Source organism: Barbus barbus (genome assembly GCF_936440315.1).
Source record: "Barbus barbus genome assembly, chromosome: 3".
Lineage (NCBI taxonomy): Eukaryota > Metazoa > Chordata > Actinopteri > Cypriniformes > Cyprinidae > Barbus > Barbus barbus.
Window position 1 is genome coordinate 9,081,225 of NC_136731.1, and position 14,683 is coordinate 9,095,907.

Here is a 14,683-nt window from a genome sequence, read left to right on the forward strand (position 1 = left end):
ACACACAATCACAGTAGAAACTTAGCGACTCCCCTTCGGGGGAAGTTCGAGCTCATGGGAGCTTTGAGCTCAGTAACTTTGGCGATTTAACCGGACCAATCAACCCGTGGTTGAAATGACGAAGCTTTCACTCCTAAAGGAATTCATCAAGAATTAAGAAACGCATTACAAATGCAGGACACTTTACTCAGCATCAACAAACCAGTGCAAGTAACCGCTTGTTGGATGTTAGATGCGCTTCTAGGCTTCGACCCCTTTTGATTAAGGTGATGTGATTCTTTGATGGTTCTAACAGGTTGTGTCAGCTCTCTCTCTCTCTCTCTCTCTCTCTCTCTCCATGCCTTCCTTGCGTTGGCATCTGTGTTTAATGTGTGTATGTTTGTGTTTAGTTCAATGTTACATGTACCCCGTAGAGTAGTTTAATAAACATCCATATGTATTCACACTTGGTTGTCTGTGTCTGCAGCTCACAGAAACGAGGTCACTTTAACGTTCCGGTTTCGTTACATATGCTATATGAGCGATTGTATTAATGAGGAAATTATTTTTCGTGACCCGAGAAATAATTTTCCTTCAAGTCAATAGACGATTGAAACTGTCCGTACTGCGGACGAACAAATAATTTTATAGTACTGTTAATGCTACAGTTAATTCCTGAAGATGAATATATAATTGATAACAACCCGTTATGATAAATTATGTTCATCTTACTTTGAGCTAATTTGCTACATTTAAGATACGAGCAAGAATTCACATTTCCCTGAATATCCAAACAATGGCAAATATGACTATTTTTTACAACAGTTCAACAAAAAAGGTGATATTAAGTGAACATTTAAAATGCAGCCTACATGTTAAACATCATAGTGTCATGTTTGTTCTGTTTTGCAACAAATTAATAATAGTTCCAATGAAATCCGTATCATCTGGTGTGCTTCTCCAAGCAACAGCAGTGTTTCATTAGTGAACGAATCTGAGAGTCAGTGATTAATAACCCATTCATAACTACAGCATGTTACTTCGTTACTGAATGAATGAATGAACGCGACAAAGAGAGCGCTGCAAATAATCTGAACTTCATAAATGGAGCGAGGCATCAGTTTACTGTCAGGATTTGTCGTGTCGCGCCGCATCCAGTGAAGACAGCAGCACTGATTATAATGGGTTTTATTGTATTTTGTCACGTCTCTCTCCGCCGCTTGTGTCCGGTGTAGACACAGTGAGAGCCACACAGATGCACGAGCTGCAGAACACCGAATTCTGTTCACTTCACATACGTGCGAAACTATATCACACTGACTACATTTACATGCAACCAAATAATCTGTTTGTAATCAGATTGACGGCTCAGACTGAAAAGCCTTCATGTAAACACAATCCGATTGAGCTCGATCAGAATGAAATTGATCGGATTAGAGGGGATGGTTTATTCTTTTCTAATACGATCGAGAGTGCATGTAAACACTCGATCAGATTGAAAACTGAAACTGAAAGGACTGCGCATGTGCAATGATGCAGAAATAGCGTAATGACGTATGACACGCAGAACGAGCTGTTCTTCATTTTCAATAAAGTCTTGTATAAATGCGTGTCATTATAAAACTCTCCTTTCACTCGACAACGGTGTAGTGGAGCAGGACAAGTGCGAGCATGAGTTAAAAAAACTAGACCTTTATCACTCATAATAATCCCATTTCACAGTAATCCACTTTTTCTATAGTTTTATTTATTTTATGGCATAATGCATACCTCTTTAAATGTATAATAATGTAAAATACTGGCTAGTGCTGTACAGTAAAGAGTAAACACTTCAAGCACTGCCTTCACTGTAATAGTTCACTGTAACAGCAGTCAAACAGCTGGAATATTAAGCATTTATGATCAATTACTCATTATCTACTGCATTAAAAAGACCTGTCGAGACTCCTTTAAGATTCTGGCCTGTTATTTAGGAGAAAATCTCTCATTCAGGAACATTTATTATAAAGGTGTCAGATTCATTATTAAATATGATAGTTTAGTTAATGATGAAACACTCACAGAGCTTTTCTGCAGTTGATCACAGCTGGTATCAGTCTTCTTCTCCCCTCAGCTGATGTGTTGAATTTCATGGGGTTCAGCTCATCCAGCGGCTCCTCTGACATCTGAAGCATGTAGGAGATTGTTGAGCAGTGAGCAGGAGAGAGTTTCTCTGAGTGTTTGTTTGATTTCACAAACTCCTGAATCTCTCTGGACAGAGTCTGATCTTTCACTTCCAGCAGACAGAGGAACAGATTGATGGATTCACCAGCAGAGAGAGGAGGATGTTTAAAATAATCATCAACATCATCATTTTTGATCTTCATTTTAATGTACTGTGTGGTTTCTCTGATGGTCTCAGAGCTGTTCTCTGTGTGTGTCAGTAGATCCTGTAAGAGTCTCTGATTGGACTCCAGTGAGACGCCCAGCAGGAACCGCAGGAACAGATCCAGACGTCCATTCTTACTCTCAAGAGCTTTATCTACTGCTGATGTTAGTAGATTATACAGAGAGACTTTATAAAAAGTGTAAAAGTCATACAGTAGCTCCATGTTCTTTGTTAAATAGCAGTAAAACAGGTAGAAAGCAGCGAGAAACTCCTGAACGCTCAGATGAATGAAGCTGTAGACTTTCCTCTGATGAATCACAGATTCCTCCTTAAAGATCTCAGTGCAAATCCCAGAATACACTGAGGCGTCAGTGACGTCTATGCCGCTCTCAATCAGGTCCTTCTCATAGAACACCACATTGCCCTTCATCAGCTGTTTGAAAGCCACTTCAGCAAGTTTCACAATCACTTCTCTGTTGGACTGCAGGAGTTCCTCTGGATCTCTCTCTTCATACTTCTGGTTCCTCATGTTGATCTGAATCAGCAGGAAGTGGATGTACATTTCAGTCAGAGTTTGTGGGATTTCTGCACTCAGATCTTCTTCCAGGAGCTTCTGAAGCACAGTGGATGAGATCCAGCAGAAGACAGGGATGTGGCACATGATGTGGAGGCTTCTTGCTCTTCTGATGTGTGAGATGATTCTGCTGGCTTGATGCTGGTCACTGATTCTCTTCCTGAAATATTCCTCCTTCTGAGGCTCAGTGAATCCCTGAATTTCTGTCAGACGGTTGATGTATTTGGAGGGGATCTGATTGGCTGCTGCTGGTCTGGAGGTGATCCAGATGAGAGCAGAGGGAAGCAGCTCTCCTTTCATGAGCTTTGACATCAACGCACCCACTGATGAAGTCTCAGTCACATCACAAACTTTCTGAGCGTCTGAAAACATCAGTGTGATTCTGCTTTCATCCAGACCATCAAAGATGAACACAACTTTACACTCCTCATAAATCTTTGAGTGCAGATCTTGAAGTTCAGGATGAAAGTCCAGCAGAAGTCTGTGAAGACTGTACTGATGATCTCGGATCAAGTTCAGCTCTCGAAATGGAAGCACAAACATCAAATCTACATCCTGATTGGCTTTTCCCTCGGCCCAGTCCAGAATGAACTTCTGCACAGAGACGGTTTTTCCGATTCCAGCGATGCCTTTAGTAAGAACAGTCTTGATCTGGTCTTTCTCCTCACATCCTGGTTCAGCTGAGGCTTTAAAGATGTCATTGCAGTTGATTGGAGTGTCTTGTGAGTGTTGTGTTCTGGCTGTTTTCTCCATCTGTAAAACCTCATGTTCTTCATTCACTCCTTCACTCTCTCCCTCTATGATGTAGAGCTGTGTGTAGATCCTGTTCAGGAGGCTTTCATTCTCCTGGAGTTTCAGTCCCTCAAATAATCTCTCATACTTGTTCTTCATGCTGGTTTTGAGCTGCTCTTTGACTCTCTGTAGTTCATCATTCACTGGCTGAGGAGGCTCCTGGTCTCCATTTTGATCATGACAGCTGAAACTAAAAAAGTGCACAGATTTAATAATCTCCAACACAATGTTGTCAATCTTGTATTTTCTATGCAATTAATGAGTTTCATTTCAGTTTCAGATCAACACTTTTTGCATCTCTCTGACTCCAAATACTGAGAAAACACAAAGAAACAATTTACAGTTGTAGTTTTGTCTGTGGTTTGATTTATTTCAAGCAGAGCTGGTACATCTAATTAATAAAATGCATAATAACATAATGAAAATAACTAAAGATGAAAGTGATTATTGATTAGTCGTGTCTGTGAGCTGTGCACAGAAACCATCTCTCAGTCATGTGGCTTTACAATAGTGAATAACACATTACTATGGACAAAACACATATGGAAGATAGCAGAGGACACAGAGTAAGCTTCTGCGGGAAAGGAGCATGACTCAAGATGCCCGAAACATGAGCATTTTAATTATAAAATGCTTCAATCAAAAGGATTATGATTTTTGCGTTATGCTGTTTAATGCCACTGAGACGTGTTTTCCTCAGTGCATAACTTACAGCTATATAGTTAACTGTAAATGTTAGTAAGGATTTCCAACGTTAGCATATTTCCATTTAGCATTACCTGACAATATGAATGAGTGCTGATGCATAAACTAAATATTTTGAAGAAAAAAAAAATAGTCTGAATAAAGTATACATTTTACTCAAATATTTCATAATAGAAATTGTGTAGGTTAAAAGTTGTACATTGTAACACAAGTATTCACATTTTTATGAAAGCAGGGATACTGTGGAAATATGCAATAATTACAGTGTTCAGATGAGTGATTGTGTGTTTTTCTCACTGCATACTAGTGTTGCCAAAAGTACTGTCATCGGTACTGAAATAAAAAATATGTGATCATTGCTTGACGCACTTCACTAAGCACGTACACAGATACACACAGAAGCGTTTGAAAGCCGTGTCTATCAGTGGATCCCTTATATATCTGCTCATAGACAGATCCGCTGATCAACGTGACTTTCAAATGCTCCTGTGTGTATCTGTGTAAGTGCTTAGTGAAGAGCGTCAAGCGATGATCACCGTAGACAATCACAGATATATCTGTTGAGCAACTGAACACAATGGCCAATCAGAGGTGTTTAAGAGTCTGCTCTACAGCTCAAAATGCTGGTATCGTCACTTCCTTCAATTTCAGACGTCGGTACTTCTGACAACACTATAGCCTACCTCATGCTTTCGCTTTTGTTTATCAATTTTTTTTTTATGATCAATTTTTTATTAAATGTTACCGAAAAAAATAACAGACATATCAATAAGAACAAAGTGCAACACACTAAATTTTCCTCGTTTAGATGACATACAACCCACCCACCCCAGGCGACCATCCAAAATTAAAAAAAAACCTTCACTCCCTCTGCATCACAAAAATCAAAGGTATAATAGGTACAATCACAAATAGTCTAACAAAAATTATTACAAAAACTTCACAAAGCAAATACAGTGTAAAGACATTTTAATCATGTCACTTTAACAAGTCTTTAATTTGAGATATTGCCCCTATCCAAGCTGAAATAGTTTTTTGAGTGGCACCATGCATCCTAGCCACTGATAGCTCCATGTTTGCAATGTCCAGGAAGGAATACATCCAATGTGACCAAGCTAAAGAATGTGGAGGTTGCCAACGTAGGGCAAGCATTTTCTTAGCTGCAGTTAATCCAGAGAATAACAATTTTTTTCTGAGACAGAGAGAAACTGAAAGATGAGCCGGGTGGTGATGGCGCAGTGGATAAGACACATGCCTTTGGTGTGAGAGACCCGGGTTCGAATCCACTGTGAGACGCCAATGTGTCCCTGAGCAAGACACTTAACCCCTAGTTGCTCCAGAGGCGTGCAACCTCTGACATATATAGCAATTGTAAGTCGCTTTGGATAAAAGTGTCAGCTAAATGAATAAATGTAAATGAGTCATTTAAAATCAAAAGCTTAGGACAGCATGACATATCGACTTCCAGTATGTCCTTCAGATTCTTAGATACCCGTTTCCAGAAATGCTTAACTTCAGGGCAATCCCAAAACATGTGTCTATAAGTGCCTACAGAGTTTCCTGAGCAGAAATTACAAGATAAAGAAAGCTTCATTAAATATTGTTTTCTAGGAGTAAGATACATCCTATGAACCATTTTGTAGTGAATTAATTGATGATTAGGATTTTTTGAAACAAGTTTAAAATTGGCCCATATTGAATCCCAACAGATATCATCAGTGCTGTCTTCTGTGTCCGTATCCATATAAATCTCTGTACCAGATGTCCAAAATCGGTAATGGCTTATAGGAGGCCTCCAAAAACAACAAATACAATGAAGACACTACACCTTTCGTACTCGTACTTTCGTACGCATGTATGATATGCAATAAACGACGGACATTATCTGCTGCCAGTCGTGATCTGATGAAACCGGTTTGATCATTGTGCACCAGTTTAGTCATAAAAGTGTCTAAACGGGAAGCTAAAACTTTGGCATACAGTTTAACATTACTGTTTAGAAGAGACAATGGCCTATGATTTCCACACCGAGTTAAATCTTTGTCAGCCTTCGGCAACAGAGTAATAATGGCCATATTATCACTATTATTGAAAGAACCCTTACAAACAGAGTGAAGAATCATATTTAACAACGGCTGTCCCAGTTCATCCCAGAAAACAAGGTATAGTTCAGGAGGTATTCCATCCCAACCCGGTGACTTCCTCTGCACCGTAACAAGGAGTTAAGTTCTGTGCGTAACACATTTATTTCTTGTTGAACATTCTCAGTGTGTGAGGTCTGCTGAAGACGTTCTAACCTATTCAATCTTGTCTCCAGACTACATATTGTATTTAATCTAGACTTGTTAAGATGGGATGCAAAAGAAATAGAAGAATGCAACCCTTTATAGCATCCCAGAGAAAGCGAGGATCATTGACCGAACCTGTGTTCACCTCTATAAACCATCTTAGTTTCTCTTTGAGCATTGCACAGAAATCTTTATTCTGTAACAGTGGGACATTAAAACGCCAGCGAGATGCCTTAATTGGTGCAGACGCAAATTAAATTTTAGCTGACACAACACTGTGATCAGATAAAGGGCATGGACTTATTACACCACTATGTATTTCTGAATATGAAGAATTAGAAATAAAAATATAGTCAAGTCTAGAATAACTTTTATGTCTAGAAGAGTAAAAAGTATACTGCCTTGCTGAGGGGTGAAGAATGCCATATACATCAATTAAACTTAAATCAGATATAAATTTACATAGATCGGCAGATGATAAAGACTGAGTTGGGAGGTTGTGGGAACATGAGCGATCAAGAGATACATCCACTACCGCATTCATATCGGCACCAAGAATAAGAAAACAATCCTGAATCTGCAATAAAGTTTTAGTGAGAGCAGGGAAAAAATTTGGATCAAACTGAGATGGGGCATAAATTGAAATAAATGCAAAATTATGACCCGCTATACATGCTTTGATGTATGATACTCTACCATCCTCACAGCTATACTTTTCTAAAATATTAAGACAAAGCTTCCTTTTTAACACCAGAAGTGTGCCACGTGATTTACTATTCAATGAGGATGATGCAGCTACATAATAAAACTTATTAGAAAACCTTTGGACATCTGGTTTCCTCAAATGTGATTCTTGAATGAAAGCTAGGTCAACCTGATGTCTATGCAAGTAATCAAGGCAGGCAGTGCGCTTAATGGGGCCATTCAATCCATTCACATTCCAGGAAATTATATGAAGGTTTTCCAATGCCATATATTATCACTGTAAAATAACATTAACAAACAAATCAACAAGCATAAAGTAATAAAATTACTCTTCAAAGAACACCTAGTTAGGGATGGCTCGATACCATAATTTTGGCTTCGGTACGATACCAGAATGTAGTACCTCGGTATTGATACTAAATCGATACCATAGGTGACAAATAACCAGCCTCAAAAGATAAGTGAATTAAAAAATATATCATTAATAATAATAATAAAAACAGATTCATATGTTAATTCCTTTGTATCAAACTGTAACAAAAAACCTAAAGGGAACATAGGTTACATTTTGATGTTGGAGAAAAAAAAAATAGGCTAACTGAAGTAATAAGATGAAAATATATTCAAATCTTATCTTTTCAGTGCAAATACACAGTGCAAACTCAATGTCTCCAAAAAAAAACCTACCGGAAACATAGGTTTCATTTTGAAGAAGTTTGAAGAAAAATAAATAGCACTGAAGTTGTGCAATTGATGCAACAAATGTTGCTTTATTGTAAAGTGTTATTCTAACAGTCAAAGTAATATTCAAAATCATGTTATTATTTCTCTCTCTCAGATCGTTTTCAGACTCAACCAAAGAAAAAGCATTAAATATAAATCTCACTCTCTCACTTGCTTCATATTAGTGGTCGGCAGCGCGTCAGAAACATGCCCTTCTTATCATTGATACTAAAATTAATATAGCAAAACTCTTGCTCAATTCATATCCAATTAAAATTTGATTTAAATGCAAGTGCATGTATTACATGACCAAAACTTCATTGATTCTAGCGTGTCTCACATGCACATTTGCGCTTACTGTATTACATCTGAATGTGCGTTGATCAGATGTAAATACAAGGTCAAATCAAATCTGAATTTATGAATGATGCACTCACCTGTCCATCTCTTAATTCTCTGAAAAGATCAGGATGAGCAAGCGACAAATGCCTAAAAAAAGATTTGATGTGTTCCTGTGGCAACATGATTTAGGCCTATAGCAACGCTTGCATACAGGTGCAGTAAGGTCAGTTCCTTCACCTTTGTCATCTGTTTTATATCCAAAGTAATGCCATATTTCACTTCTACTGTTCTCTTTATTTATTAATTTTGGGTGCGCTGAGTTTAATCTGTTTGATCCATTGCGTTGTTCTGTTGTCACATTTACCAGTTGCGCAGCAATTTGGGAAGCACTGCCACCTACAGGTGCATGTTGCAACAGCAGCGTATGAAATACCGAATTGAGCAAAATTATGATATCGTACCGTTTGAAATATAATTTATACCGGTATTTTTCCAGTATCGGTATACCGCGCATCCCTACACCTAGTAATACAGAGGGAAAAATACCCACCCACCCTGGTCGCCACTACCCCCTTGGACACCCAATTTCCCACAAAAACTTGAGAACTTTTAGAAGAAACACTTCTAGTGAATACAAAAAACCTAAATAATAATAATAAAAGAAAACAAATGGGTGACCAGTGCCCAGCTAATGGACAACGTGACCCCGAGAAGGGCAGCAGACTCGATAGTACCACTCACCCACTCATGTTAACAGAGTCCTAATGAGTACAACAAAAACATTTCCAAATAGGCCAATAATATAAATCAGATGTTGACGTTACTCCATTTACGCTTACTGGAGAATACCAGTACCAACATTCAGAAAAGAAAAAAATACTTTAAGAAATGTCACATTATCGTTCTTCACTCACTTGCGTGTCCACTCCACTCAAAGTCCTCAACCTCCAAAGGGGACTTGAAGATGTGTTGTGTCGATCCTCGAGTAAGTTTGAGTTGTGCAGGATACAGCAAGAAAGTCTGAAAGCCCATTTTCTGTGCCTCGTTGGTAACCTCAATGAATGCGCGGCGACGATTCATGGTAAATGCACTGTAATCAGCAGAAAATCGGATGTCTTTTCCGTCGACTTTGACTGGCGATTTCCTAGACGCCCTGAGGATTTGATCCCGGTCAGTGTAGCGCAGCATCTTCATAATGACCGTTCGCGGCCTGCTTGTGCTGTTGGGAGGGCCGATGCGACGAACTCTCATAATCTCCACCTTCACACCGGTCAACGAATGAAACCATACTGGTAGAGAATCCGAGATGTAAGACATGAGATTCACATCTTCTACACCTTCCGGTAAGTTCATAATGCGAACGTTATCCTGCCGGCTCCGATCTTCTAAGTCAGCCAGTTTTTCCTCGTAACGTTAGGTCACCATTTTCGTGGTACATTTCTCAAAGTTGTTCTCCGTTTTACTAACTTGGCCGCTCAGGATGGAATATCTATCACGTAATTCTCTTACGCCGCTAGAACAGCTGGAAAGCTCCTTCTGAATGTTGTCCAGTCTGTCTTGAAGAGTTTTAAACTGTGCTTCAATAAACGACTGTTGCTTCTCCATGGCTGATGCGATCATGGCGGCAAGAGACTCCTCCATCTTATCCGCTTCATGCGTTTGTTCACGACTTACTTGCCTGCCGGCCGATTTCGCTTGACGTGAGGACATACCGTTGTTGCCAAATACAAAGTGATAAAAGAATGGCCAAACAATTTGTTAAATAGAGTGAAATTATCGATGAATATGAGTGGGGTTGGCGGAGGCACAAAACTAAGCTGCCATCGTACTCACAGGTCACGTGACTCTCGTTTATCATCATTTTTAATTCATTTTAGCTTCTGCTTTAAAATGGTCAGTTGGGGTTTTTTTTTTTTTTGGTTTGGAATGTAATGTTTGTATTTTAATGGTTTTTTTAGAGACTACGTAGACTACATAGATTAATTCTCTATGGGGCGGTTTAACGGATAGGGATAAGATTAAACCAGGACTAGGCCTTTGTTAAATTAGGACATTTAAGTAGTTTCTACAAACATGCCTTACAAAAAAGCATTACTTGTGTGCATGTTAAGACCAATAATGCAATAATGTATTTTAAGATATGTCAGTGCAAGCTTTTTTCAGTTTAGACAGCTCTAACATTTATTTTAATCTAGGACTTAAACCCTGTTCAGGAAACCGCCCCAAAATTAGTTTTCATAGGCTGTATATTACACATTATTTGGAGGACAACATTGGGCAGGATGTGGCCTTGGTTTAGTGGATTAAAATTTAAATGTACTAAACTACATCTTTAATAATTCATATTCATTTTGTTATTTGGATTTTTCATCTGATTCACTGAGAAAAGCTCAACAAATTAATCATCAAAACAAACATTTGTTGCAGCCCGATTACAAATTTCATCTCTCTGTGTGAATTCAGTTTGTTTTTGAGGTCTCTGTCTCTTTCTCCTTCTGGAGATACTGAGAAAACACACAGAAATAACTCCTTCTTTAGTTCTGCCTGCTGTTTAATTTCTTACAAGTCAGTCTGTTGTGTCTAATACTGAATTGTATCTCACCTGGGGTCAGAGGTCACTGGATCATTACTGAATGTTGGAGGAAGACGCATTGACCCGTCACTTTTCAGAGACACACAGCTGGGTTCTGGAGATGAAGATCTCTGTCTCTTTCTCCTCCTGGAGATATTGATAAGCATTAGCTTATAATACATTGTACAATCTCATGAATAACTGTAACCACACTTAACACATTATAAGACTTATCAAAGCATTGCTACACTATGCGTTTTAAATTTAGTTATAATTATTTACAACAAGATAAAATATATTACAGTGCACATTATTAAAAATTATAACGCATTATACCTTTAATAACCCTTTACAATGCATTACACAAAGGCTTTAAAGTGTTACTAAAGCTTTAGTTCTGCCTGCTACTCAATTGATGATAAAGCTGTTGTCTCTAACACCTGTTTAACACGGGCAATGCTTCTAGTGCTCAACCGAGCCACTGCTGTCTCTATGTATTGTGCAGCGCCACATACATTCACATCAGTGTTAACTCAGCGGTAGAGTTACACTCACGAGACACTGCACTTATTCACAATCACAAAAGTACATTATTTGTGTGTTTCATCTAAGTTATCTTTTGAAGTAATACTGTCAAAACACACAAGGTTTACATATAAACTCAGTTGGTTATGTCTAAAATGAAAGTAAACAGCCGAAACAAATGGATGCGTTTCTGTATATTACCTGCATACAGGTCTTAAAGGGACAGTACTAAACATGCTGTCGACTATCATTAAAGGGATAGTTCACCCACAAATTTAATTTCTGTCATTATTTACTCTCTCACATGTTGTCCCAAACCTGTATTAATTTATTTCTAGTGCTGAACACAGACGATGATATTTTGAAGAACGTGGGTAACCAAACAGTTGCTGGTCCACATTGACTTTGTGTGAGGGGTTGATGAGGCACAACCACAGGAAGATGATGGAGATCAATAAAAATGTATTTTAAGAAGTAAATCCAAAAGACAGGCAATTATATCAACATAACATAGACGAGAACGGACGAAAACTGAGGACTTATAAAGCATGAGCCAAACAAAGGAAACTAATGAGATAATTAAGACAACAGGTGAACTGAATGACTAATTAAACAGAAAACTAGTTCACAGGAGAAACAGAAAACCACAGACATAACAGTTCAATAGTAGGGAAAAAATCCCTACTATTGAAGTCACTGTGAACCAGCAACTGTTTGGTTTTCCACGTTCTTCAAAATAGCATTTATGTTCAGCAGAAGAAAGAAACTCATTCAGGTTTAAAACTAATTTTGAGTGAATAAATGATGGTATAAATATAAAACACTATGACAGAATTGTTATTCTTTAATGTTAAAGCAACAAAACGCAAAGAAAAACAATAACTCACTACTCTTGACTGAAAATAATACAGTTGCTTTAATAGGAATCAATCTATATAGAGTTTAATTGTTATATTGCTAAATATGCCTAATTGTACCTGAGAATAAAGCACTGTTTATTTTATTTGTATATTATGTGTATTTGTAATGTGTATCTTTCTTCGTATTCTTTAATAACAAATAAAATAATGACAAAGATTGTTATCTTCGCCCACTTTGGCCTAAATATCCACCATTCTTCTTTATATTTTGTTACCTTGAAAGGCTTTATCTTTATAATATAATAGGGAAATTAGTTTGGCTGTACTGTGCAGACAAAACAGTAAAACCAACATGACAAAGAATCGTGATAAAATCATAATATTTAAAAAAAAACAAATTGTGATATGATATTTTTGCCATATCGCCCACCCCTAATCTGAATTTATTATATCTCACCTGGGGTCAGAGGTTATTGGATCATCACTGAAATTAGGAGGAAGACCCATGGATCTATCACTCTTCAGAGACACACAGCTGTGATCAGGAGATGAAGATCTCTCTCTGTTCTCCATAATGACTTCACACCTGCATATGGAAACATAAGAGAACAAATGACACATAATATTGTGATTATTATTGAAGTAAATCTTAACGCTACACACACAATGAGATTGAAGAGAATGTGGAGCTGCAGCAGGATCCTTTTCTTCTGAATCCATAAAGTGATGCTTTACTGACTGTAGTGAAGAAGATCTGAAGAGTGATCCTCATGACCATCGTCAGTATCTGAGCTCACTGATGCTCTTGTGTCTTACTGAACATATTTGACTTCAGCAGCAGGAGAAAAGCATCAATCTGTTCAGAGCTTGATGTGTTTCTGCTGCTGTAACACATATCAACTAACTGATCATGACATCTGATGAGGATTATTTTCAGAGCTGATGTTTCATTGTTGAAGCGCTGCTGAAAACCCCTCAAATCTCAGACATGCAGCCCATTATATTTCTCAAATGTGTGATAGCTGCTCTTCCTCCACAATGAGTTTCCAGCAAACAAACAAGATCAGCAAAACTATTAATAACACAACTCATGTTAATTAATTCTGAATCAGTACTGATTGTGTTTCAGTTCATCTCTTGTCATGTGATGATGATTAAACTGAACTAACAGAGGCTCTGAATAACTGCATGAAGAGATTCATATATATGTCATGATTCAGTATCAGAACTGGAAAGAGACAGAGTGAGAGAGAAAGACAAACTGAGCGATATTTAATATCGGAAAATGTTCAGTTCTGCACGCTTATGCAAACATGTTATTGTTATCTTTTAATGTATGTTTGCCCTCCTAAGATACTCTTATTGAAATGATCCATCACATAATGAGATGATGACAAGCAGAGGTAAAAGCACACACAGGAGCTCAATACCATGGTAAAATCTAAGGGTTTCTGTGGTATCTGTGCGGTTCCGTTATATTTACTTTCACTTTCGATTCATTTCATGAGCGTCAGTTTCTGTTCTTTTCAGTGAACAACAGCAGAGTTCCGATCTTATAAATACACAGAACATCATATAACAAGATATTAAATAAACCTGATCGCTGAACTTACCGTCAAATATGATCCTTCGTGAAGGTTTTTAACTTCCGGCGTCTTCTCGGTTCTACCGGAATTCTGAACTCTCATAGTTTTCTGTGGCTTTGGGAAAGTCCCTCTGGAGAAAGTTCGGGAAAGTTGGCAAGATATTCACAGATTGGACTTTTCCGGATCAATAACTCAGAAGCAAAACGATTTTACTTCAGAAATAACGCCTCTTTTCTTTCGTAGTGATCTAGTAAACGAGCTAAGCCAGTTTTCCTCAAAACTTCCTCTTCCTCTTCTCTGAACAAAATACACTGATCTCACTGCTGGAGTCTGAGAGACCGAAGGGACCGTCTGCAAAGTGCCAAACATATTACTAATAAAATACTCAATAACTTCACTGTAACACACTGTACTTTCACCAAATTCAGTTCACGCGTCACTGTTCAGTTCACATAGTACAGTGTTACAATGAAGTTATTAACTGTTTTTCATTATTAAAAAATCATAAAAAATGCATAAAAGCAATAATTATATTTGAACAAAGTAAGTGTTGTAGTAAAACCAGCAGGAGAGCAGTGATGTGTGAACTGAATTTGGTGACACTACAGTGTGTATACTGAGCGTCTGTGACAGCAGAATTTGTAGATGTAGAGAATAGCCACAC

General features: G+C 37.9%; 1 protein-coding gene across 6 annotated transcripts in view; it reads right to left on the reverse strand.

Annotated features, from left to right (window-relative positions):
- Window positions 1-14,338, reverse strand: part of LOC306855043 (protein NLRC3-like) — a gene marked incomplete at its 3' end in the record, with an annotated part of 35,023 nt that extends 20,685 nt beyond the window's left edge. For 3 of the 6 annotated variants that reach the window (XM_079393442.1, XM_079393445.1, XM_079393446.1), the window contains exons 1-4: window positions 14,047-14,338; window positions 12,891-13,019; window positions 11,079-11,195; window positions 2,041-3,903 (exon numbers count right to left, since the gene is read on the reverse strand). In XM_079393442.1, the coding sequence (XP_079249568.1) occupies window positions 2,041-3,903; window positions 11,079-11,195; window positions 12,891-13,006 (2,096 nt within the window). In that variant the 5' untranslated portion in view covers window positions 13,007-13,019; window positions 14,047-14,338. Of the gene's footprint in view, window positions 1-2,036; window positions 3,904-11,078; window positions 11,196-12,890; window positions 13,020-14,046 lie in introns of those variants that run through there. The other 3 variants (XM_079393447.1, XM_079393444.1, XM_079393443.1) reach the window with 3 other exon arrangements.
- Window positions 14,339-14,683: the final 345 nt, after the last annotated feature.